This window comes from Ursus maritimus, unplaced genomic scaffold (assembly GCF_017311325.1).
Source record: "Ursus maritimus isolate PB19 unplaced genomic scaffold, ASM1731132v1 scaffold_4, whole genome shotgun sequence".
NCBI lineage: Eukaryota > Metazoa > Chordata > Mammalia > Carnivora > Ursidae > Ursus > Ursus maritimus.
This window is the reverse complement of record NW_024426552.1, coordinates 14,876,315-14,903,471: the sequence shown is the minus strand read 5'-3', so window position 1 is coordinate 14,903,471 and position 27,157 is coordinate 14,876,315. Positions and strand designations below refer to the sequence as shown.

Sequence of the window (27,157 nt, the reverse complement as noted above, 5' to 3'; positions counted from 1 at the left end):
CTAAACAATCATGCATATGCTCCGTGATGGAAAGTTCTCTCATTCCCTGGCATCATTGCAGTTGGCCTCCTGTGTCATGCCAATGTCCATGGAACTCCTGATTTTCCACTGCTAGGTCCTGTCCTCCTTTTTACAGATACTGCTACGTCATCTTGGGCTCTAATAACAACAATGTTGAAGCCAATAAGAACAATAGCAATCATGCAGTGCTTACCTACACTAGGCAATATATTTAATGTTTCATGTGGATTGCCTCATTTCTTCCTTACAACCGCCTTACCTGATAGACATTTCTTTTTTTTTTTTTTTTAAGATTTTATTTATTTATTTGACAGAGATAGAGACAGCCAGCGAGAGAGGGAACACAAGCAGGGGGAGCGGGAGAGGAAGAAGCAGGCTCATAGCGGAAAAGCCTGATGTGGGGCTCGATCCCATAATGCCGGGATCACGCCCTGAGCCGAAGGCAGGGGCTTAACCGCTGTGCCACCCAGGCGCCCCTGATAGACATTTCTAGCAGGACATTCCATTTATGGTAACTACCCTTTACTGAGCAACACCACATGCCACACATTTTGCGAGGCTATATATATGTAATCCCCACAAACATACGGGATGGGGATTTTTAACTGCAATTTTTAGAAGAGGAAACTGAGAACAAAGGGTCTCAATGACTAAGTTCACATAAATAGCAAATTGCAATTAAGTCTTGGGGTCTGTGCCCCCAGTGCCAGAGTTAAATAGGCTGGCCTATTCCTCAAATCCCTACCTCACTGCCCCACCAGAACTATGGTCCATAGACAAGTCTAGCTGATCCTGGTTTTGCCTCATTGGATTGTTTCTGGATATGATATTCATGTACCACGTGTGTCCTAAAGTACTTGCTTGTAGGTTGCATGTGTTCTTCAGTTTCTTTGCTTATTCATTCATTCATTCATTAGTTCATTCACTTGCTTGGCATTTACTTACTGGGTATTCATTCTATGCTGAGTCTTACTCAAAGACTAGGGAAACAAGACTGGAAAAGCACAGCTTGGACATAGACATGTAAATAAATATGGTGGTCTAACAACAACTATAATGCAGGTAAGGAGCCAAAATGTATGAGGCAAGGTAAGCACACAGAAGCTAGTGCTTGAGTTGAGACATAAAGGCCTTTCAGTCAGAGGCAAGAGAATATAGTAGGAGCATACGGCAGGTTCAGGGAGCCCCAGGAGGTTCAGCAAATGCTGCAGTTGGGGCAGGAGATGAGAGGGATGGCGTAGGAGATAAGGAACCAGATCACTGGAGAGCCTACGGATCCTGCTGATGAGTGTAGGTTTCATCCCAGACATAGCATAGCTTCAAAGGAAGCCTGCCATTCCTCCACTACGTAGAATTTATGTTAGTTAGATAGTAGAAACCACATCTTCCACTTTGGGAGGAGAGAGTTTCCTGTAGTGCCAAGTTACTGTTACTTGTGTAACGGAGCCCCAGGACTGCTTGCTGGGCGGGAATTTATAATCTCCTAATACATTTGTTTAGCAAATGCCCGGAGACATGACACTAAAACACACTCTACCAGATTTAAAATGTTCTTTAATTCTTCCTCTTTAGGCAGCCTGAAACAGTGAAAGATGGTTAGCTTGAAAGACTTGTCTGAAAGGCTTACTGATTCTAAATGATGTGTGAAGTTATCAGGGATTAGCACACACACAACCACCTCTGAGCTCAGAAAGTTTACCTCCTGTGACGGATTTGATCTTCACCCCATAAATTTGATCTGCTGACTTGCTCCTTTACATGATTTCTGATTAGAGTTTGGAAATCTTTTAGAAAGTGAGAGTTTCTAAAAGAAAGGACCTGGAGAAGTTTTAGGACCACGCGCCTTATTTCATGTTTCTTAATAAAACCTGACGCCTGCAAAGTTTTGTTGAATTATGTATTCCTTGAAAGAAACATCTACATTCTCTCACTTTTGCATGTTTTCGCCTGTCTCAGAATTCACTCTGTGCAATCTTTCAACAGATTGGGACCCTGCTCCTGGTCGCCCCCACCCCATCTCTGCAGGTCCCTCTAGCCTGCCAGGAGTGGCATATAGCATCGTAACACAGGAGACAAAAAAGATGAGCGATAAAACTTTTTAATCCATGACCTGCCTCTCCTTTCAACTCCTAACTGTGGAGCCTGAGAATGGGGAATTTGCTCTCTGGAGTAAAAGATCGTAAAATGTTTTCTTCCTTTCAATGTCGTCCCTCATCTTGGAGTTCATTATTTCTTTAAACATCCCTAACGGTGGCTTGGTAATTTTACCTTCTTATGCAACCTAAGTACAAGCAAAAAGGTGCTTGGGGTGCTCCAAGTGTTTGATCTTAAGCTTTCATGTGGCCTCCTGCCTCTCCTTGCGCTGGCAGGAGATGAAAGGAAACCAGCTGTTTTCTTGTTCAAGATCAGGATGGCGATTCAGGACCTACCCATGATCGCTGCGGGGAGAGAAGAGGCTGGGCAATGTTTTTCCATTAGGCACAGTATGTCAGATTTGTGTAGCTGTCAGAAAGCGTATTTCATTTCATGCCTATTTGTGATTTCTTTGTTGTTGTTGTTGCCAGGTTTAAATTCCTGGCATCCCACTCAGTAAACTGAATGAGGCTATTAGTAGTAGTCTATCCCAATTGTAAGAGAATAGCTAATATCTCAGATTCTTACTATGGTTCTGTGTTATTCTTCACACCCTTAGTTTTATCCTCACAATAATTCTCTGAGATAGAAGGTATTATTCCCATTTTACAGAACAGAAAATTGAGACACAGGATTTAAGTAACTTATGTAGATTATATTGCTCATAAATGTTAGTGGAGCTGGGATTTAAACCCAAGCGACCATGCCAGGACTACAGTGAGATCAGAGAGGTTTCCAGGGGCACAAAATTTAAGGAAGTACTCCCTCACAGTCTCCTATAAGCGCAGGGCTCAGACCTGAGAGTCAGTGCCTCCTTAAATCATGTACCCAGCGTAGTCTTTGTTGCTTGCCATACGCTAGATCCAGCCTTGCTTTGGAGCCTGAGCAGTATTAAACCTCATGCATACTGCCTCTGGTTCTCACCCTTACGGATTAGAGTCAGCTGTCAATGGGGAAGTAGATTAAACAAACCACCGGAAGGAACCCAAAGTAGCATTTCTCCCTTGCCCTTGCCCTTGCCCTTGGCTGGGCATTCTTCCTTTGCACTATGTCCCTCCCATTCTTCTCTTTTTATGGCGTTGTCTCAACTCAACCTTCTCTAATACAGAGGGCAATAAAGATACTCCTCACTTGGCAGGTAAATTTCCGCATCCTATAGAGAAAACATGAGAGCAGCAGCATAGAATAGGGTGCGCACTCAGTTAAGCCTCATTTCATTTTGTCGAGTCCAGACACACCCTGAGGTGTATGTTGACGTCAAAGGTAATGCAAGGATACATATCTCTGAGGAATCTCAGGGTCTAAAACAGGATCTGATAAAGAGAAGTCAAATTGCTTCAGAGAAAAGGAAATTGTAGGGGACAGTCCAGGATCCCAGGGTAATCATGAAAAACTCGCCTTCACCAAATCCCCCCTACTCTTGAAAATCTTTTAGTACACTTGTTATGTTTTGAATAGACTGGACTTTTCTGGTTTGCTGACAAATGGCAAAATTATTATATCATTAGGACAAAGAGGTCCTTCTATTAAGTCCTATACAACCTGATATTTAAGAAACTACTGGGATTATGAGCTGATAATGTGAGTACTATCCCTGGTACTCTGCAGTGATGGACCAACCCACTCTTAGATTCAATGGGGCATGGAGTAAGCACCTATGAACTTATGAACATATGTGGAGAAGAGCCAGCAACAACTGAGACCATGGTTGAGATGAAGGAAGGTGAATGTTACGATCTGGTAGCTTCTTTGAACTTCTCAACATCACACTAGAAAATTCCTGGTAGTTCTTCTAGACAAACATATATCAGTGAAATCCCAGCAGATTGAATAATGATGGTTTCTCCTCTTTTATAGATATCACGCCAACAGAGCCATGTGGGAAGACCACACTAAATGAACAAGTCAAATCACTGTGGCTAGGAAAGAACTGGGCCATGAATGAGTAGCACTTGCCTCTTTGATTAGGTTCATAAATCTGGGTCCAAGGCGCCATGGCTTGTGTCGATGACATTGTAAGGAGCTGACGGTCAGCTGGGAAGCCCGATGGGAGGCAATGGCCACCATGTACACCGCATCATACATCAGAGCTGCTTCAGTCTGTGGAGGAAACCACACACCACATCTTCAATTCCACCTTGCTTCTGTTCCTTTACCTGCATAATCATTCTACTTGCTTCCTAACCTCCCATTTGTCTGTCTCAACAGCTATTTATTTCCAGCTGAACAGTTTTCTCTCTCTGATAGCTATTTTTCTCTAAAATAATACCTCATACTTCACAGTAAAGTGGAGTGATAGCTCTGCTTTGTTTTGAGTTCTTAAAAAAAACACAGAAACTTCCTATCAGCCACTAAAGACGTGATTCAGGGAGCAAACATTTTTGGAGCACCTTCTATGTTAAGCACAATTGTTAAAATCAGCTACATTGAGTTAGACGCTACTATGCCTCAACATTTCAATATCAGATTTTGTTTCTCAGGACTTATACCTATTTATATATTGATTTACTTGTTTCAATTTGGTGGAAAGAAACAGCTGCAAGCGAAACTAATGGGCAATTTCCAAATAGGGATACTTGTGTTGGTCACTTCCATTTACCAGAGTCAAGAAGGTTTACATTGTGGAATCAAATTCATCAGCAGGTTGTGGAAGAGCTTTTGAAAAACACACCTGTGTAACTTGCTTAGAATATGCCTACTTTTGTCAGCATTTGCTTTTTGATAGAGAGTGGAAGTGGCCCTTGCTTTGGGGGGTTGAGCATCTCATTCTTCCCTTCCTACTGAAATTTCTCTCATTTGCAAAATTTCACACAAAACTGCGAGTGTTTTATAAAAAAAATATTGCCCTGGGGTTTTCTTTAAGGATAAAATTGTATAATACCTTTACATTTTAGTTGAAGGTTTTCATTGGAACTTCATTTGAAATTTTCAATAAGCTCCACAAATCAATAGACAGGTAGATAAAATTACTTAGGTAGAAAAACCAACCCCCGGACAGGATATTGACTTATGTCGAGTCCTACATATAGCCAATAATTGGTGTAGTTAAATCTAGAATCCAGGTCATAGGTCAAAGGTTATCCTGTGGTTTTTTTTTTTCTTTTTTCCCCAGAAATCTATTGATTCGCTCAACATTTACTATGCACTTACTGAAAGCATGTCTTAATGGAAGTGGAGAGAGAGGGTAAGGGTTACTACATCTCACACTTTATCCATCTGTGAGTCCAGAGATTATCCCCACTTTAAGCCTGTATCTTGTGCAATCTCTATCATTGCATTTTCCATATGCATTTATAGTGACATCAGGTTCTCAATAAGAACGTGGGTTTTGTGAATGCAGCAATGTTCGACTTCGTTCTTTAGCGGTTAGCACAGTTACTGGCACGTAAACGATATTTAAAGCTGTTTAATAAATGTTTGCTGAACGAATTAATGTTATCTCATACCTCAAAATAAAATACATTTTTATGAGAACTGTATAATCTCAAGGTTTTAAGATGTGCTTCTAAGATAAATTGTTTCACTTATATGATTGACATATAGAAGTTAGATCAGTAGTGGTAGTGGTGGTGATTGTTAAAGCTTAAAAATGTATTGATCATTTCAGTTCAAAACTGGTATATAATCAATTTCATAGATAAGAAAACTGAGGCTCAGGGAAATTAGGTGATTAGTCCAAGGCCACTCTGTTAATCAGCTGCATGGCCAGGGTTTGAACCCCTGACTATCTGATTCTAGCACCCATGTTCTTCACTACTCTGCTATGCTAATTTGGTGTAATTGAAGGAGAGTAATCCATTGGCAGAATGAGACTTTTTGAAACTCAATAATAATAGCTGACTTTTACCAAGTTCTTAACGTTGCAAACACCGAATCTTCACCATAACCTTACTCCTTTGTGGGTAAAGATATGACCAGATTAAATGGTGTCCCCAAACTAGTGGTGGCAAGATCAAGATTCAAACCCAGGAATTTGGTGCTAGGGTTTATGTTCTCAACCATGAAGCTGAGCTGTCCCTAAAGCAAATATTTGCCTGATGATTTAATAATTCCAGTAATAGCTCAATTATGGTGAATGTTCATGGACAACTTACTACACACCAGGCACTATAAACATTCTACACATGTCATCGCCTTAAATTATTGAAAAGATGCCTTTAAATAGGTATTGTCCCCATTTTGCCAACAGGAAAAGGGAGACTTGGAGAAGCAACTTTAGGAAATAACTTTGATAACTTGCATGTGAGAATTTCAACTCAGGCTGTAAACTTAGCCCTTAAATGCTATGCTGTTGGGACCTGGACCATTTTAGCAGTGGAATATACTTTTTAACAAATTTGTATGTGTATTCCCTAATTGACTAATGGAAGGATTTGATAGACAAGTGTGAGGAGTGAAGTTTTGATCTAACTTTTCCATAAGCTGGGTTTAGGAAGGATTTTGACTTTCTTTGTCAAGGCTGCTTCCACACTGGGCTGGATAATAACATACCTCAAACCCATGGGCCTGATCAGTGCTTTTCAAATTCAAAGAAGAAAACCATTTATTCTAAAACCACTGTTTCCCTTTGGCATGCAATGTTTTCTTAGATGGAGGAGACATGTCTCTACCTATTTTATAGCACTAATAAACCACCCCTGAATTTCCTTCCCTTTTTAGTTCTATGCTGGAGGCCAGCTTATCCAGCAGCAACTCTCAAGTCATTTTAGGTAAATATAAAAGAAATTGGCCTGTGTTTCAGATTTTATTTTTCTGAAAGGTTTATGTTCACATTTTATTTATATCAAAAGCCTGAATGAAACCACATTACTCATTGCCCCTAAGAAAATCTCTTTACCCTCAACATGGATCATGAAACAAGCATATGAAAAGCAGTTTCACACCATGTTTTGGTTATCACGACAGTGGCCAATAAAGGGTTAACTCAGCAGGACTGGGGTGCTCACACTGTGTGTATTCCAAAGAAAAGACTGGCTTTTGACTGGCTTCTGGGAGATAATGTCTGAAACTGACTATCCTCCCTGATCATAGCGTTTTCTGTATTCTTTGGGGGTAATGGGCCATGCTAGACAGTTTAACAATGTGATTTATGGTGATTGCCCATTTTTGTTCATCTGGGGCCCTGGGCCATGCTGTGTCAGTTTGCCCTCCAGAATGGCTAGAGACCGAGTCATTAAGGTCAGCAATGGGGATGCTCGATGCCTACGTGACTGACTGACACCAAGGCTTGGGTGAGCTTCCCTGGTTGGCAACATTTCATACATGCTGTCCCACATCATTGCTGTAGAGATTGAAGTACTGTCAATGCAACTTCCCTGGGCGAGGACCACTAGTAGTTCCCACACAGTTTCTCTTGGACTTTGCCCTTTGCAGCTTTCTCCTTTGCTGATATTAGTCCATATCCCTTTGCGGTAATAAACTGTCAACTACAAGTTAACAGCTCTTCTGATTTCTGCGAGTCCTTCTACCAAATCATCAAACCTGAATGTGGTGTTGGGGACCCCAACACAATCCAGTGAAATGTGACCCCTTAGGAAGGAGAACTAACAACAGGATGTGGCTTTGTAGATGCCTTACTGGTACGTAACATTGTTGGAAAAAACTGGAGGAGATTGGAGTGCTGAAGGAAGAACTTAGTCTTTGTGGAGTTAGTAGGCAAAAAGTATAGATTTCCCATCTTCTCTGGAAATTCAGAAATATTCGCTAACCTGCTATGGATGGACAAGGCAGTTTTCTGAAAGAGAAGCTCTCCCAAATGACACCCTTCCCTGTCATTTCCTAAATTTACTCTCTCACTGATTCCTCTATTAAAATCCAAATATCTCACCCACATCATAGAGCTAGCAAGATTTGTCTGTTAGTATGAATTAGCTGGTTTCTCTTGCGGGGGTGGGTGCTGCTCAGGAGCCAAAGTGGTGGGAGAGGCAGTGAACATCCTGAGGGTCCAAGATGCTGGCAGGAGCAACCCACAAGGAAACTGGGGTTTGGAAATGGTCGGGGGAAGGGAGCAAAGCTATAATCAAGGACTCACAATCTAGAAATTCAGTAATTAGGGCAACAGCTCTAGTAGATCCAGTGAAACATGGCACAGAGGTCAGCATATTATAATTTCAATAAGTATTTTTCAGCTTTTGAGAGAGACAGTGAGAAATTGGGAAAAGAGGACCTTTTGTGGAGTTGGAAAACATACCTGGGTGATTCCACTGGTCGCACAAGGTCATACAGGTCCCCAGTAAGGGACGGTCTTGGGCTACATGCACAAACCAAGAAATATGTCTCTTGTAAGCAAGTGAGGATTCTGCCTCCGGATTTCAGAATGCCTTTTGTTCCATTATTGACTACAACCTGGCATAGCAGCCGGTACCATCAAGTAAACTCAATTCTGTGTCCTGGAGGTTTTGTATATATTATCTAATTTAATCTGTAGAGTAACACTGTAAAGTATTATTACACAGATTTACAGATAAGCAAGGAGCTCAGAGAGGCTCTATAACCTGCTCGGGCCGTTTATTCAGGGGACCTAGCCAGTACTTAATCTAGGCTTTCCTCCTCTGGAAAGATCTTGCTTTTTCCATTGAATTCCACAGCCCATTGTCATTCGTCACTGGAGCAAAAGTGGACACTTAAGTAGACACTCAAAGGTGCCTCTTTCTGGATCATGATTATAGGAAATGCTCACATGTAACATACGGCTATTGACTGAACTTGATACTGTGAATACATTTGAAGAACTGGGAAGGCCAATGACAGGTCAGTGTTGTGTTGTTATTATAATTCCTATGCACTGTTGAATCATACACAGTTTTTGCTCACAATCAGAGAGGAGTCCACCTGAAAATGGGCCACTCCATTATCCCAGTCTATCCAAAGCGAATAGATTGAATCAGCCCAAGTGCTAAGAGAAATTTAAACGGAGTGAAAAGAAATGAAGTAGATTTTGTAAAATTACTCCAAATTTCTATTGAGTTAATTAACACTTCAGTTGGTAAAACACTTTCTTTTTTTGATCTCAAGATGTTTTAAATAACGAGTTTCACTATTTTTGAACTCTATTGACTCAGTACCAGGTTTCTTCATTAACACAATTTTAACCCTATTTTAAAGTCAAATTTTTTTCTTCTTTAATTAATCCATGGCTCTTAAGTCTGGAGTCAGAATTTTTCAGCTTGGACATGATTTTCAGATTTGGTTGTGTTTTGACATATATAATATTATTTGAAGATATTTTTAGTGTATGATGTTCTAAGAAATTTTTAATAGTTAAAAATATGAAAGGAAATTAGATAAGTAGGTGGGAGTAAAAAACACATGGGTATTTTTAAACATATTTTTAAACATTTCTCTATTATATATTCATACAGGCATCTGTATATGTATGTGGCACACACAAAAATATAACTATAAAGGGCAACAGGAAAATTCAGCTTGGAGTGTAGCGGTATAACACATATGATTTCAGAGAATGCAGCTCTATTCTAGTAATGGCGTTACTTAAATATAAAGAGTGGTTAGTTTAGCTAATTTTTAAAATAATCGTATTACTTTAGTATAATCTCTATAGTCACTATGCATGCCTATTTCTTATTTATAGGAGCTCTCTTTGGACTTCTACAGACTTATTGTAGGGCTATATGAATATTTTTCATGTAACATCTTGGTCTTAGCAGAAGCTCAATTCCTATTTATTTAGCATTAGTTTATTAGATACACATTTATTGAAGGCCTGCTTTGTGCTGGGTCTTTTCTAGTGCTGGGGATAAAGCAGATCACGAAAAGACAAAGCCTCTGTCCTCATGGAGCTTATACTCCTGTAGGGGAAGGCACAGAGCAAACAATCGAAACACAGGGTACTAAGTCGTAGGGCTACAGCACAAGGGAAAACAGTCCGCGGGAGACAGAATACCAGGTCTCTCTGCTGAAGTGGCATTCCAGCAAATGGGAACAGGGGAGGGTTTTAGGCAGCGAGAGCCACAGATGCAACAGACACGAGAAAGAGTGAACCATGAGATCTGAGGAATACAGACCAGTGGAACTGAAACCACGGGGGCTTTTCATCAGGAAGGTGGGGGAGAAAACGGTTTGAGTACAGAGGCAACCTGAGAAGAACAAAGATTTGTTAGATCTGGACCCCGGCTTGGGGACATGGCATGTGCTCTCTTGACTCAGAGATTAGTCCACTGGATACCTTTAAACCTACCCTTTAACCTCGTTGCGACTCAGTTTCCACATCCCCAAATTGACCCCTTTTACTAGAATCCAAAAGGAAACAGTGAACTGCAAAATGGCCTCTTTGGGTAAATAAAGCTCAATATTATACTTCATGGGATCAATTTCAAAACTGTATCTAATTTTTTTTCCTTTTATTATATCTGTAGGTCATGATGGATGCTAACGAAGCTTATTGCAATTATTGTTTCACAATATATGTAAGTCAATCTGTTATGCTGTATACCTTCGACTTACACAATGAAATATATCAATTCTATCTCAGTAAAACTGGGGGGAAAGCGATCTGCATGACTGTGGGATCCAACTTCTAGTGGGTGCTGTGTTCTACCACTTTTTTTGACTAGTAGAGACATGACCTGATTATCTATTCTCCCCACTTTTAGTGCCCCAGTGAGCCCTTCTCTCCTGATAAATCTCCATTTCCTTTTTTATAGTTTATAATAACAACAACAAGAGCAACAACAGAGCCTAGAAATCCCTTTTTTAAGGGAGATGACAGTAGTAAACTTTAGGCAAAACAGGACCTCTTCCATCCATTGGGACGTGACCCTGCCTTCCTGCCCATGGGACTGCCATTTGCCCAGGCCACCGGCAGCAGTCCTGGGGGAGTAGCAGCACCCCATTCCTGGCCTGAGTTGGTGTGACTTGCGTGGCTCTACCCTTGTTCAGTGATTTTCCTCATCTCAGTCAATATGCACAAACTGTCCTGTCAGCTCAGTATAATTGAACGCAACAGATGCTTTTTTGGGTAAATTAAGCCATACTTGTGATGAATATTTAATGTTTGGCATGAATCCACACTCTGTGTTAACACAGTCCAAACTGTAACTTTTTTAGTGGTGTATACCAGGGCAGGTAACAATTACTGGAGATCTCAGCCTGTGATAGAAATCTCATTGGGAGGCAAGGTGGGTGGGCAGAGGGTTTGAGCCATATTTGAATTCACTGGAATTACAAATCCAAGAGGAAGAAGAGAAAAACAAGTGTATTAGCATACCTCTCTGCCTCTCTCTCTTTTTTTTTCTCTCTCTCTCTTTCTCTAGCTTGCCCCCTCCCCTCTCAGAAAGTCTGGAATTTCCCTGGATATTCTTTACTTGTTCCTATTCAAAACAGTGTTTCAAATCACCCAAGGCTCATTTGTATCAAAATGCTTTCCATCATTATCTCCTGGATCACTTTGTATACTTTTAAGAGTTATTTCAGATTTGAAAAACAGTCAGGGAGCTTGAATATGGAATCATCCAGAACCACTTCATTCATTCATTTCTTTTTTTTCCATTCATTTGTTTCTTATAAAAAAAATGGTAGAAAAAGAAAAGAAATCCCATGTTCGTTTCTCTGCAAGATGATACCTTTCAGTTATCGGTAAATTGCATCTTAAAAGCAAGCGCGCTTCTCTCAATGATGGGAACAGAGAATGAAATACTATGCCAATTTCAAATGCTATTACCTGCCCACATCCTAGTATCTTTCCCTTTAGATGACATGATTCCTACATAGAAAGCTTTAAAAAAAACTTTCCTGCTCTTTTCTTCATCATGCAGGGAGCTTCATTAGAGAAATAAAGCTAGAGTAGATGCATTTGACAACGAAAGACAAATGATGTCAGCGAGACGCTCTGTGATGAAGCAGTTTGCAATTTATCTGTTCAGGAGAGTATCCCTCCCCTGCCAGGAGGTGGGCCTGGCATCTGCCTCGAGAGCAACATATGGCTGGTGTGAATCACTGTCAGCGTCTGCAAAGGTGTTCCTGTCCATACTCAGGCAGGAAGCATGTGAACGCACCGACTGTATGCGGAGCGGGCGTTTTCCCACGTGTGCACCACTCACGGAGATGCGGCAGAAGTGAGGAAGGCAAACTGGTTCTGCATCACTTTTCAGGCAGCTCACGCCTCTTCTTTCCCTCCCCTCTTTCCCAGGGCCACATTCCCAGGCCTAAAACTCCCTCCACTCACCCTTGCTTTGGTTTCTGCTTTGTCTCCATCTGGCTGACAGTGGTGGCTTCTCCTGTTACCTTTTTTTTTTTTTTTGGTCAGACACACGTACAGTCAGAAAGCTGAAAATAGCAGTTTTTGATGGTAGCTCTGCATAGGTTTTCGAATTACCTCCAAAGCTTACTCCTTCTTCTCTCATTCAAGTCAAGGCACAGGTTATAATAATACTTATACTCACACTATAGAAAGCATATGAGATTCTTAACCTCACCCCTAAGGAATGCAAACATCAGCTCAAAGGATGTAATTGTAAGAGTACTTACTGTCATCATGCCATCCAAGAGGCCAGTCTCTGGCCTGGGGGGTGCCTGCAGCCTCTCCATGGACCACTTCTCAATGATGGAGGACACGTGAGGGTTGTCAATATTAAGCAGCCGAAACCCAGTCATGTTCACACCGCTGTACCTGTACAGTTCCAGATCTAAAGCAAATAAGTCCTGCGCAGTATTAAAAATGATAAAAGTAGAAAGAGTTAACATTTTCAATATTCTTTACGCAAAACACAATAATGAATGCAGAAGCAACAGGTGGATTAAAACTAAAATGGCGGCTGTCCTCACACTGCTTCATGAAAGAACACTTCCCGTTGTTCTCCCCTTGCACACTGTCTGAGAAACTCTAAGGCAGTGAGCAGTTTTCATTTCCCTCTATCTTTTTGCAATACTCTTAGAATTTGGATAAAGCAAGAAGAGGAATTTGGCTGTGAATAGAGAGTATGCCCTTGGGCACAGGTGACAATATTCTGAGAAATTAGAGTTCTGTTTTTTAGAATATAGTGTTTGGGGAGTTGGGAGGGATCTTTGTGTCCATTTGGTCTAATGCTTTTATTTTACAGATGAAGACTTTGAAGTTCTGAGTGGTGATGTGACTGGTCCAAGGATGACTGAGCATGAGCAGGGGGTGGGGAGGGGGGACAGCGGGAGAGGGAGAAGCAGACTCCCCACTGAGCAGAGAGCCCTACTAAGAGCTCAATCCCAGGACCCTGGGATCATGACCCGAGCCGAAGGCAGATGCTTAAGCAACTTGCCCTTGTTGATTCATATTTAAAATGATATAAAAATTTCACCTTTTTCTTGTGAAGAAAGGTTTGACTTTGACATATGTCATTAAAAATATCTCACATTGAGAATAAACCAAACTTTCAAAATAACATTTAACGGGAAAAAAAAAAAAGAGAGAGAGAGAGAGAGAAACTTCCATAAAAACTTCCTAACAGTGTAACTATTTGATGGAAATGTAATGCAAGATAGTACATGACCAGTGATGACTGTGCTTCCTAAGGAGAAGAAGCTTCAGAGACACCTCACGATCTGTATTTGCAGAAGATACGCTCAGATTTGTTCTTTTGAATAATTCTTTACACTGCTGTCCTTTCCCAAGATAACATTGGATTAGACTGTAGAGCTTTAAGAGGGCAGATCTGTGCTCCTGGCTCAGTATCAGAAAAAGACTACTGTCTTCTAAAGTGTTAGAGTTTTTCCCCTGTACTACGTAACTTTCTTTCTTCTTTAAGTTTTATCAATACTCATGGGCAAGAATGGTAAGAGTATAAAAAGCAAAGCATGGCAGAACACAGATAAAAAGAAAGGAAAATGCTTAAGGAAGCAAATTTAAAGAATAAGACCCTAAAAAGAATGATTTCCTTTAGCGCACTCAATGAATAGAAGGAAAGTTACTCAAACTACAAGAAGTCAGGAAATTCCAGGATGCACATGGAATCGCTCGCGGACTCCACAGTCCATAATACTGTGTGTTAAACTGAATGCACTGCACAGGTGCAAGATGAGGTTGGCCTACAAATTGAGGTTCCTGTGCAATATAGAATATGGAAAGTCCAGGGTCCGATTTTTAACATCTGCTTGTTAGCGAAGGATGAAAAAAGAAGACTGTGAGGGCAAGTTGTTTGCCTCCGAAGGGTCTCGGTGAAGACCAGGCTTCTCAGGTTTCATTGTTCAAATTCTTTCTCAAATTTCAACAAAACCAGCTCTTAGGAGTGTGCGCAGCCAGGGATGATAGAAAGTTCTGAGGCAGGTGTCCATGCTGCCTTGAGCAGAACCCAGGTGTTCATGGTGATGGGGGAAGGGCTGTACTTGTGACCTGAGTAAGAAGCTTTCGAGTTCTCAAGGGTTTCTTCAACTGTTCTGACAGAAGCCTGATGTCAACGACAGAGGGAAGATCATGAAAACTTTAGTTCAAGATTTTCTGCCCTGCCTCCCACTCCCTTGCCCCCAGCTCTGGAACAGTGATGATTTTGGTACCGGCCCCAGTACCTTGGTCTCATGATGTCCTCTGTGTCCCTTACATGCTCCCAGAGATAGTTGAATGAGGAGTGGAATTCACTGCTTCCATTAGTAGGATGTATTCAAGGACAGCTGCCTGGTTCTTGTTCCAAATTCTTTCATTTCCCTTACTCATCAGCTTACCTTGCCAGTTTTATTTGGTAAAATGATACTCTTAGGAAATTTCCCAGAACTTGGGTAGATTTCAGTGGACACATCGTTACAGATTAGCAAAGAAGATTGGGTTTTTTTGTTTTCTTCTCCTGTGAGAAAGTGGAGTGTGTGTGTGTGTGTGTGTGTGCGTGCGTGCGTGTGTGTGGGGGGCTGATTTTTAAAATTGAATGAGAGCTATCACATTATTTTGATGTGTTAAATGCCCTAAATCAGTCTCTCTTGATATGATAATCTCAAAATTAAGGATGTGATAGTTTCTTTTGAATTTCTTAGGCTCAGAACCATGATATGTTTTTTTTAAAGGGTGAAAAATGTTCCCTGTGCAAAGCATGTCCCGTGCTCCTTTTCCTGATCTTCAAAACACCTGGTCGGTGACCCCGGCTAACCTAGCTATCTGGGGACACAGGCGGGTAAATCGCAGAAGATCAAAAAAGCCAAGATACACTTTAGCGTGCCTTCTATGTATATAGAAAACGTAGATGATTCTTCTTTATGACTCGTTTGCACTTTGACAGTTTCTATTTAATGAAAGTATCATTTTAATCCCTTTCCAGATGCACATGCACTGATGTTAGTTAAAAAAAGAAAAAAAAAAAAAAGAAAGAAAGACCCTGCTGTTCAGCATTTCTGGATTTACAGGATTCTGAGGAAAGTAAGACAAATCTCCATGACAATATCCTGTTTTTGGCACTGGTGGGGCTGACTTTTGAAATAACTGGAGACTGTTTCCTATAGCATGGAATGCGTTTCCACCCGAAGTGCTTACCAGGGTTGTGAAAAAGTAGTGATAGTACTCGGTCATCATGCCCATGAACAGAATCTGCGAAAGAGAAATAAGGGGACAGAATCAGACAGAACTATAATAAGAAATAGATCATTAGCAGGGCAACGGCAATAGCTTGAGGACATAGAGCAGGAAGGGGCTTTGGAAACCACAGATTCAGCAGATCAGAAACCTGAGACAGATCAGTGGCTGATGGGGGGCTGATGTGGGCTGATGAGGACCTGGGCCATTAACCTCCATCCAATGCTCTTTCATTAGACTATGTCCGATCTTCACTGAAGTGGTAGGTCTAATTTAAATTAAAAAAAAAATTTAAAAATAGTTTATGCGCAACAAATTTAATATTTGGATCTGTCCCTAATAACAGTGCTTTGCCATCCTTATTGCCTAAGTGTCTGAGTAACCTCATGCTTAGATAGATATTTTATTGATCTCCTTAGCTTTAATACTTATCATACTGCCTCGGAGAAGAACTCATTAAATGTTGAATTGCAATACTGGTATGTAGATATATTTAAATGAGGATTTATACATATGCATATCTCTGAAGCCTTTCTCACTACTGCTTTCCCCATCTTATCCCACAGTCTGAGTAGGGGAAAAGAGGATTTGTTTATAGATAGAAGGACGGGGACTGTTCTTGTACAAATGTCACACTGCCTCTTAATTTTGATCCTCAGTTACCTACTTGGGATCTTGACAGTTCTGGACGTTCTGTGTGTATTGTTTTTACCTGGTAGGGAAGGGGGAAAAGAGGTGAAGAGGAAGGACAAGGGTTCTAGGTAGAGGCAGTTTATTAAAATATGATCTTACTTTTAGATTCCTGGAAATGGTGTCCACTGAGAAGAAGCAGCTGCAAATGATTTGGAGGTAAAGAAAGGTTTCTATATTTTCTAAATCAAGGGTCTCACCTTCCTTGGGTGGGGGGGAGGTCAGCAAAGGACTATTTGGGTGCCGTGTCTTGGCATTTGTATAGAAATGAACAGAAAAGGCTCAGAAATTAAATTTGCAGGGCAGTTTTCCCCACAACTCTGATAAAATCTGAATGCAAATGAGAATCCCCTCTGGAAGTTTTAAAATCAGATATTCTTAGACTCCATCGCAAAGACATCCCGAACTGGAATTCCTCAGAGCAGAGCCTGGGTTTCTGTATTTCATAGCACTGGTTGAGAAACACCACTCCATGGAAAACATGTCCATTCACACCAAAGAACAGACTTTCATAACTTCAACTGAAGAGACGGATTGAAAAGATCGCAGGAAAGGCAACACGTGTTATCAGAGGTCCTAGAAAGTGCCTGAGATACGTAAACTCCAACGATTTTATGTGATAAGGGATAAAGAATGAAGAGGGTATTCGTGGACAGCACAGAACACACCAATCCTGAGCTTCTGTTGCCCTCTCTGCTAATGTGGAGACCAGAGGAATATTTAGTGAAATTGTAATGTCATGAAGGTAAGACAAATGACAGGAAACTCTCTGAATCATGAGCCCACCGTGTGTAAGTCACTCCTATGGTGATAACAAGACCAGGCACACAAAAGAATTTTAAAAAGGGTAGAATTGGTTTAGGGCCATCAATAACGTTTAAAGCCATGCGCGGTGAGGTCCTGTTAGCTGGTCTCTTATATCATGGGAGCATAAAGAGCTAACCTGTCGGGGTCAGTCAGGAATCTAATTTTTCACTTTGGTCATTAGATAGTGTAATTGCAGCCAAGACTACCTGCTCAAAGAGGACGGGGTAAGTTTTATGTCAAGATATAGAGCTGGACACTGAGATTTAAAATATTGTTTCTGAAACTGAAAAAGAAACAAAAAGGCACTTGAATGTTTAGCTTTTCACTTGGGCTGACTTTTCTTTTAAAATTGGATTATGGAGACATTTAGTCACCAATTGAGGGCATAGGCTCCCCCTCCCCCCGCCTTTTAAGCAACCATTCAACGAATCCTTACTATTTTTTTAATTCCTGGAGGCAAACATTCATTTGATATACCTCTTATTTAATGTTAGAAAAGAGTTATGACGATGCAGTGAATATTCAGCTAACTGGTCTACTTTTATTGCAGAAAGAACCCTTTTATTTGGCACACTAGAAAAAACTCTGTACTTGACCTTCCTACCTAGTGCCTGGGTCAGTGCCTCCTGATTCTTCCCTTGAACATCTTAGAAATGGGAATTAAGAAATACGTATAGTCATGAATCATTCACCTGCCACCTTTGTGGACTCTCTAGGACACAGGTGAATGAAAAGCTTCTGGGTAAGAATTAAGCCAGTAGCACCAAAAGGGGTGCTTTTTAAACAACTGTCCATGTGAGAGTCTGTAGACTGGTTGGGGCCAGCAGCTCTGTCGTTTAATGATAGTATACTTTATAAATAAAAGTATTGCATTCACATGACGATTTTCTCTCTGCACGTTGGTATTTCCACTAAAAGTCATTAAGGGATTAAGAAAATGTCACATCAAGATAAATGTCAGTTTTTCAAATAAAAAAAGTATAATCATGATATGGGGAGTTTTCTAATCTTTGCAAAACTGACTTTTTCCTTAGAAACACTACCTTCTCTGAATTTTGATAGTGTACTTGTCTGCCAGACTAGGCGGGTGGTGCCGACCCAGGCAATGTATACTTTACCAAGGCAGTATTTCTAGAAACTAATTCTGGCTATCTTTAAATCATTTTTAACAGCACAAAACACATCACATCACACCACACACACTAATGTGTAATAAATGTGGCTGTCAATACTACTCATATTGATGGCATATTATCTTTCATTGCTTCCACTAATATGTTCTTTTAACAATGGTTGTTTCTTAACAGAATTATCATTATTTGATAACCCTTGACATCATATCATTGCCTTAGATTGATAAAATCCAGCCCTTTCAATAACATTACATATCTATAAGAGGGATAATATCCAGTATTTACTCCTCTTCTTGATTTTAGAAGACCCATAGTTTAGACATAATTTGTGCCTCTGGAAGGGCAATTTCCCAGCTGGAAGGGCAAATGGCAGGATTGCATTTCTCCCCCTCTTGTGTTTGGATGGGACCCTGTGCTGGTTTTGGCCAAGGAGGGAGGAAAGATACTGACATAAATCACCCTCTAGAGATTTCGCCCTGATACGTGACTAACAAAGTTATGAGGGCCATAGCAAGCTGTTTTTTTCTGAATAAATACAATTTTCTGTTTCATGAGTATTGCGAGGCATGTAAGTGCTCTTTTTCATGACTTTGTTTTGACTTCTGGGGCACTGAGGGCGAAAACTGTGGGTTCTCCTTTAGCAACAAGTAGGAATACAAGGTATATATTTTATGCGTGCTGACACCATTCAGCTTTGTTTTGCTTATCTAGTTTCCCCCTTCTTTTCAACTCCTCTCCCTTTAAAAAAAAAAAGTATTTATCACTCTGTTTCAAATGTATTTTCTAGGCTGATTTAATTCCTTGTGTAATAAATAGATAACACATAATAAATAAAGCTTGGGAGAAGCTGAAAGATCTTTTTCTCATAAAGAGGGATGGACTATTCAGATCTCATGTAGCTAGGCTGGATTAGAGTAACAAAAAAGGCCTCCAACAAAATACTATTAAAAGTTAATCGTACTCTATGTCCCTGTAGAATCAGTTGTAAGAACTCAAAAGAGATGGTGATGGTTAATTATATGTATCAACTTGACCAGGCCAAAGGATGCCCAGACTGGGTGTGTCTGTAAGGGTGTTTCCAGATGAGATAAGCTTTTGACTTGGTGACTCAGCAAAGTCACCAATTGGTGACCCCCCAATGTGGTGGGCATCATCCAGTCCACTGAGACTCTGAATAGAACAGAAAGGCAGAGCAAGGAGGAATGCATCTTTTTTCATCCTTTCTGCCTGAGCTGGAAATTTGCTTTTCTCCTGCTCTTGGACTAAAATTTTCACCACTGGCTCTTCTGGTTCTCAGGCCTCCCAACTCAAGCAGGAATTATAACACAGCTTTATTGGGCCTCCAGTCTGCAGATGGCAGATTGTGGACCTTTTCAGCCTCCAGAGGCACGTGAACCTATTCCTAATAATAAATCTTTTCATATCTATCTCCTATTAGTTCTGTTTCTCTGGAGAACCCCGATTAACACAGAGAACAATACCAAAAGACTGAAAGTCTTGATTCTTTGCATATATATGATATTCCATGCTATCTAGAAAACATAATCCTTAAACCAGCAAGAGGAAGGGTGACTCATGCCTATTTGAAGAGTTTCTCTGGATTATACTATTATGGAAGTGCCACATGACTATTCTGTTGTTTCGGTGGCTTGAAAATAATTACCATTTTCTTCCTTTTGCAGTTAAAATGAATCATCAGAAGATAAAATAAAACTCACTGGTAGTTGACTCTCAAAAGGACAATTCTAATGGTCCTGTTATCATTATACCCTGGAACACAGTTATTGCTCATTAACAATGGCAGCCCCATCTGCTCTCTGGAGCTTTTATAACAGAACACTCATGACCTCGTTGACAGCAGCATTGACTTTCCTTGGTGTAGTCCTATTGTTCTCAGCAAAGCCTACCTCTTGGATTTAGACGGGTTATCACATATAACCTGAGCAACACAAAGATCATGTTTTAGTTTGTCTTGAGAGCCCTTGTTCAAGTCCAGATGAAGATGACCAACATAGTTTGTGGGTTCTAACTTCTGTGGTTGGTGACACAGTTGGCCTATAAGATACCCGGGAAGTCTATGGGTAAAAGTCTTCTGATAACATGCTCTGGTATCTCAAGAAGCCTGCACCATCAACCTGATCATTTTTCAGAAGGCAATGCAGTGATATGGAGGTAGTAACAAAAAAATTCTCTACACGTTCTCAGTATCCATTGCTAAGGGCAAGCCATATGTCACAAACAATTGGCATATGCTGGTATCATAGTAGCAGAAACTTAAAATGGAACCTGGAGCACTCCTGAACAATTTTGAGTATTCTAATATTTATAAGCGTTTTTATTACTGCATCTTTCCATTGAAAAATATGTGTCTTCGAACTTTATATTGACTAACCTAAAGTGTATCGCTCCTTTTACAGCCTTCTCAGTATCAGGATAAATTCTCAACCATCAGACGTAGTCTTTAGTCAATAATTTCAAGTGAACAACTTCCAAATGTACGGCATGCAATGTGGTTAAAATAATGGTTTTACCTCAAGATAGAAATAACTTATTTCAGCACAAGGTAATCTTCAGGAAATCAGTTGAATGATATCAGGTTTCCAAGCAGTGATTTTAAGAAAGTGTGAGCATTAGGGTATAGGTCTTTCTCACCTGCCAACTATGGTACTGTAGGCTGTGTCTACACTATCCTTTGAGAAAGATGTGCTTTTGGCAACACACTTTTTCATGTTGGCCATCAGTAGAACAAGCTAGGTATAAGTAAGCCTTGAGATCAGTCTTTATCATTGTAAAAAAAAAAAAAAAAAAAAGCTCACTCCAAAATAAACGATCATCACCCGTATCTGCAAAGGTAACAGTGGAATGTACAGAAAATAGCATTAGGCGTAGAGAACTCCTTGTGGAGTAGGCCAGATAACGGCCCCATATAAATGTTCATATCCTAATTTCGAGAATCTATTAAAATGTCACTTTATATGTGATAAAAGAACTTTGCAGATGTGATTAAGTTAAGGATTTTAATTTGGGGGGTTTACGCTGAGGGGGAGGGGGATTACTTTGGCTTATCCAGGTGGGCCCAATATAATCACAAGGGTCCTTATAAGATGGAAGCAGGGGGTCAGAAGGCAGAGAAGGTGATGTGAAAATAGAACCGGGGGGGGGGAGGCAATCGATGTGGGGCCACAAGCCAAGGAATGAGGACAGCCTTTAGCAACCAGAAAAGGCAAGGGATGGATTCTCCCCTAAAGCCTTCAAAAGCAATGCAGCCCTGGCAACACCTTGACTTCAGACTTGCGACAACTATAAGAGAATACATTTGTATTCTTTTAAGCCACCACATTTGTGAAAGTTTGTTACACCAGCAGTAGGAAAGCAATGCACCTCATTTGCTCATCTTTCTGTGAACCTGGCACCTGAGACTGACAACTTTGGTATCGTAATAGCAAGTGCATGTATCAAGGGGAAAAGTGTTTGAAGTTGAAAACTTTCTAAATTTTTCTGTGTCCCTCCTTTCACATACACAAGCTAATGATGTGCATGGGGACAGATACAAGCCACCCACAAACAGTCTAGGGCTTTTCCTTCCACTGGAAGATTGTGGTATGCCATTGACAAACCCAGGCCACTTTCCTCCTCCCGCCACGAGAAATGAAAGGAAAGCAAAGGATATTCCTCAAAGTGTTGGTGAATGAAATAGTCATACTCTTTGGGAGTATCTTTCAGTCTTAGTTTCTTTTAAGCTTCTCCCTCTAGGAGGATGGTCAGGAGGAGAAAGGAAGCTGATGTTAATAGATGTTAATAAATGGAGTGAAAACCAATGAGATTTAGTTTCGCTTCAGGACATAATCCTACTAGAAGAGCCAGATTGCACCACCCAGGTGCACAACAGAAGAGATTATGATATTTAAGGGATACGGACTGCTGACAACAGAGCAGGAGAAAAGATTTCCCCTGGAAGAATGAACTAGGCAACCCCGCCAAAAGGAGAGGGTAAAGATTTTGGAGGATTACATGAACTGAAAGAATAAACTCTCTGCAACATCCAGGGAACATTGGTGGAAAAAAATGATGTTTAAAAAAGAAGAACGCAATGGAAGAAAAGTTTGAACAGCAAAGTATTGAACAAATCGACACAAAGTCCTGAACAAGTCTGGAAAGTTAACAGAGAATAAAGATGTTGAATACAGTGTAGTCCTTTTGCAAGAAGCTACTTTCATAATGGTGGTAATAAAAACGATGCCTCCAATTACCCTGGAGATAACTTTTTGAGGGAGAGATGGGCATGCTGCCATTAAGCAGTGATCTTGCTGGTCTCATGAGATGTCTATAGACTACTGAAGTCATCGTGAGCCTGAGACCTGTTCTTCAGGTTTTTGGACTTTTTATTTTGTCAATTTATTTAATAACTATCAGGTCAAGGAACTATTTATATGAGTGTTTCTCAGTGTATCAGCAGCTCCAAAGAACTTTTAAAAAACACCAATGCTTGTGCCCCATCTCTAAATATTCTGATTTATTTGGTCTGGGATATGCTCTAGGCACTGGTATCTGTTCAAAGCTCTCCAGGTAATACTCACATGCAGGCAGAGCTGAGAATCACCTATTTATATTAACCAAACTTATATTTTTAAGCTATAACAATAATGATCATAGCGACTGTTTTCTGAGTGTTACAAAATGCCCACTGCTGTAATAGGTTTTGGTTTTGGATTTTGTTTTGTTTTGTTTTACATACTACTGGGGAGAAGATGTTTTCCTCACTTTATAGATTTGAAAGACAGAGCATAGTTATTGCGGTTGAACCCAGGTTTGATTTCAATCCTGGGCTCTTAGTGCTATATTAACTTATTAATTGATAATAGGAGGTATATGTCAATGTACTTTCCTGCAGGAAAGTCAATAATTTTTTAAAAGATTTTATTTATTTATTTGACAGAGAGAGAGAGAGAGAGAGCACAAGCAGGGCGAGTGTCAGGCAGAAGGAGAGGGAGAAGCAGGCTCCCTGCTGCCGGATGCGGGGCTTGATCCCAGCACCCTGGGATCATGACCTGAGCTGAAGGCAGAGGCTTAACTGACTGAACCACCCGGGTACCCCGGAAAGTCAATAATTTGCACAAAGTTCTTCTGAACTTTGAGAACCCAAATAAAAGCACGTGGTTGTTTGGTGAGACCAGAGTTAGAACCACAGAAGTTGGAGCTTTATCATAACGAATGAACTCCCCCAAACCGAGAGAACTTGCTAAGCTGTCCGTGTAGTTTCGAGGGAGCCATCTGCCCAGAGAGCTGGACCCAAGTTGTGCCCTGGAGGGTGTCATAGGTTCCATGAGGACCCTGACTCTTCCTCCTTCTGTCAGGATTTCGGACCTACATTGCTATTTCATTCCAATATCTCTTTAGATATTAGAATTAATTAGATCCTAATTAGATCCTAATTTTGGTGATGTTTGGGAAGACCTTTAATCTCTTTCATGGAGTTAACTTTCATCAAGAAAGGACAGTTTGTAAAAAAAAAAAATGGTAACAGGTTTTTGTTGTTGTTAAAATGTGCCATAGACATGATAATAGATATTTCTGTGTACTAAGTGTTATAATGGTAGTGAGTACAAGATGTGGAGGGCTTTGAATGACATGTGAAACAATGCGTCCTTTGTACTTAAGGCATTCTGGGCCTCATGGTCAGGCACTCAAGAATTTCAAACGAGAGGAATAAGGTCACACATTTTATTGGAATGTACAGTTTTTGAGGCTACATGGATGCTGGATGGGGAAATGTGGGGCTTGAGACAATCAATTGTTGTAGTGTAGGAGGAAGATGGTAGAAATGGAGAAAAAGAGGTTGGATCTGAAACATATTCAGAAGGCAGAAGCTACAATGTCTGGTAACTCACAAAGGAAGGGTAATGTAGAGTCAAGTGAACTCCTAGGTTTCTGGCTTGAGCAATTGGCTGGTGGTTCTGGTCACCAAGACAGGGGCAGGAGGGGAAAGTTGTTGAATGAAGAAGGAAGAGGAGAAAGATGTAGTGGGTTAAGTTTGGTGTGGAGATTTAATGACATCGGGTGAGGTATGATAGAGAGACTTGGGAAGTCAGGCCGAGAGGAGGTTTGGGGACCGTTGTGACAAAGCGTAGGAGGTAATGCACTGACAGGGTTAGCAGTGGGAAACACTGAAGCACTCTTGTAGTTTTGTCTAGGCACAATACCACTGATGCTACTGATGATGGTAAGCTCTCACATGTGGGATACTTCACGCATCAGTGGTGGGCTTAATGCCTTACAGGCATTGCCATATTTGACTTCTCTCAGAACAATGTGAGATATGTACTATGATATTCCCATTTTACAGATGTAGCAAATAGTGAATCACAGGTCCTTTGCTAAATGACCTCATCCAATACAGTGGGTTTTTTCATTATATTTTATTCCCCCTTTACCTTGGCACAGTCTTTAACACATACAAAACATCTAGTACATGCTAGCTGAATAAATGGCGAAATTTACATCCTATAGGGTCACCCTTAAGCAGAAAGGATTTGGCTAACAATCATGGGGAAAGTAGGGTAGTCAGATTCTTTTGGTAAAATCTTGCATTTATGAAGGGTTGAGGAAGCTGATGTGGTTAGCACAGCAAGATGATTTTTAACCTACTTCAATCTTCAGGCTTCTTTAGAGAACCTGAGAGAAGCTGTGGATCCTTTCTCCTGAAAAAGGCACATTGAGGGGAATGAACATCCCCAAAATTTTGAATAAAGCCGAGGTTCCCTGATCCTGCTAAAGGATGTTAAGACATGCTTTGATGTACACGTATTCAAATTATTTACATGATTCCTTCTAAATTACCCCCACTTCTATTGCAAGGATAATTTCCCTTATCACCTATTATAGCCAAATTCTGACGTAGCTGGAATTAAGCATTAGAGTATTTCTGAGGCATACATGTGATTTTTATTTCCTCCCAATTCAGATAGAAACAAATCCATACCCTTTTCCAAATCTATTGTTTGGAAGTTTTTGCGAGTATGCAAGTGGGCATCCTGGGCACTAAGAGTATGGGCACATTGCAAGTCCCTTCACTACATTGTTAGTTATCAACAGAGGTCAATTAATTCTTGTGCGTATTAAGTAACATACTCATATCTATGAACTGCTCCTTCCAACCAAAACTAACTTTATGCTCAGGAAATGTAAATAGATTTTAATATCAGCCTGAGAGAAACAATTAGGATGAGAATGTGCTGCCAAAATAATTATATGATATACTACAAATTATCATCAGAATAAATTGAAAGTCATCATTATTACATTGTCAGGATTTAGCCAAAGTAATGGACTTCCTATCAATTAACTGTCTCCAGGACAACCGAAGGACTCAAGGAACTTAAAAACAAACAAACAAACAAACAAAAAACACGAGCTGCTTAATTGTTTCCCTATTTCTTTGAAAGTCTACTAAGTGCAATGTGCAGATTCTTTATGTTTGGACACTGGGAAGAGGATTCTTGATCACTTAAATTAGCAAGATTAGAATCCACCAATCCTATTTTACATGAAGTGACTGGGTGCAAGAAGAATCTACAGACTTGCTCAAAGTAGCATATTTAAAGGATCTAAGAAACTCAGGTCATGGGCATGTTAAGCCCTGGCTTGAAATCCCAGCCTTCCCACTAGGTAGATGACCTGGAACTTCATTTGTCACGTCTGTAACATGGGGTATTTTGACAGGACAAGAAGATATCCCAGTCAAATGCACAGCATATTCTGACACATAGTGAGTGCCCAGTGAATGGCAATTATTTTACTCTATTAGGACAAGTGCAGAATTTGCAAAGGGATCTACCAACCTTCAGTCTAAGACTCTAGTCCCAGTCCCCTCCCACTTTAGAAATGAGCTTCCCCGTCTTTCACCAGTCTGTGGGCATTGGATAGCCACATTTAGTGACTTTCATTTTCAAGCTCTCTTTTGCTCAAGGGGCCAGGATTTATTTTTTTCTTGTTGTTTTTCCTGTTGTATCTTTCTCACCTTCAATCAGTGCTCAACAAATAGTGTTAAATGAAAGAGGGAATTTTTCTACTGTGTCCCTACCACATTCTCTCCTAGGCGGCAATATAATCAACATTTCTTGAGAACTTACGTAAACTAGATGAGTGACTGGGTGTTGGAGGATAGAATGAAACAGCTGCATTGAAGGAGTACAAAGCTTAACTAGAATGGGTTCCATGTTCTCTTGCGAGGAGAAGCAGTGGGCATCTTGGTGTATGTAACAGCAGCAGATTGGGATGCTTTTTTTCCCTTTTAAATCCTGAGATAAGTTTCAAATCCCAGCCTAGCCACTGCTGGCTCTGTGACCTTGGGCAAGTTATAAAATCTCTCTGTGCTCTGTCAGTTTCTTGTGTACACAATTTTCTCATAAAACTTAAGTGAGTGATGCATTTTATCTGCTTAGCACAGTGCCTGGCCACACAGGAAGTTCCGTAAAAGGTAGTTCTTAAGGTCTTTGGCCTAGTCTGTGCGTTTGTGATTAGAGATGGAGTCGCGTATTGACTTTGCGGGTGCGGGTTCCAAACACAGGTTTGCAACCTCCTGGCACATGGTGGCTCTACTGCTTGACTGGCTGTTTTCTGCGTTGAGAGATGAAGACTGACAGTGCTTCTGTCCTGTGGAAACATGAAATGAACCCCTTCTAACCACTTCTGCTTGTCCAGGTCCCAGGCAACAGGCCCAGCTTCTATGAGAAAAGAATCAATGCACCAAATTATTTGATTAATCAGCATTGCCACTGCACTTCCTAGTAGAGGGAAGCCAGGCATTAAAAAAAAATACATTTTCTCCCTGGCCTGGTTTTTATGCTAATTGACAGAAAGGAAAAAAATAAAAGCAAGAGCTCACGAATGTTGA

General features: G+C 40.6%; 1 protein-coding gene across 8 annotated transcripts in view; it reads right to left on the bottom strand.

Annotated features, from left to right (window-relative positions):
- Positions 1 to 27,157, bottom strand: part of GRIK1 (glutamate ionotropic receptor kainate type subunit 1) — a 361,961-nt gene that overhangs the window by 88,992 nt on the left and 245,812 nt on the right. For all 8 annotated transcript variants that reach the window (XM_040621050.1, XM_040621052.1, XM_040621051.1 and 5 more), the window contains 3 exons: positions 15,596 to 15,649; positions 12,640 to 12,813; positions 4,111 to 4,254 (listed from right to left, as the gene is read on the bottom strand). In XM_040621050.1, coding sequence (XP_040476984.1) covers positions 4,111 to 4,254; positions 12,640 to 12,813; positions 15,596 to 15,649 — 372 coding nt within the window. The remainder of the gene's footprint in view (positions 1 to 4,110; positions 4,255 to 12,639; positions 12,814 to 15,595; positions 15,650 to 27,157) is intronic.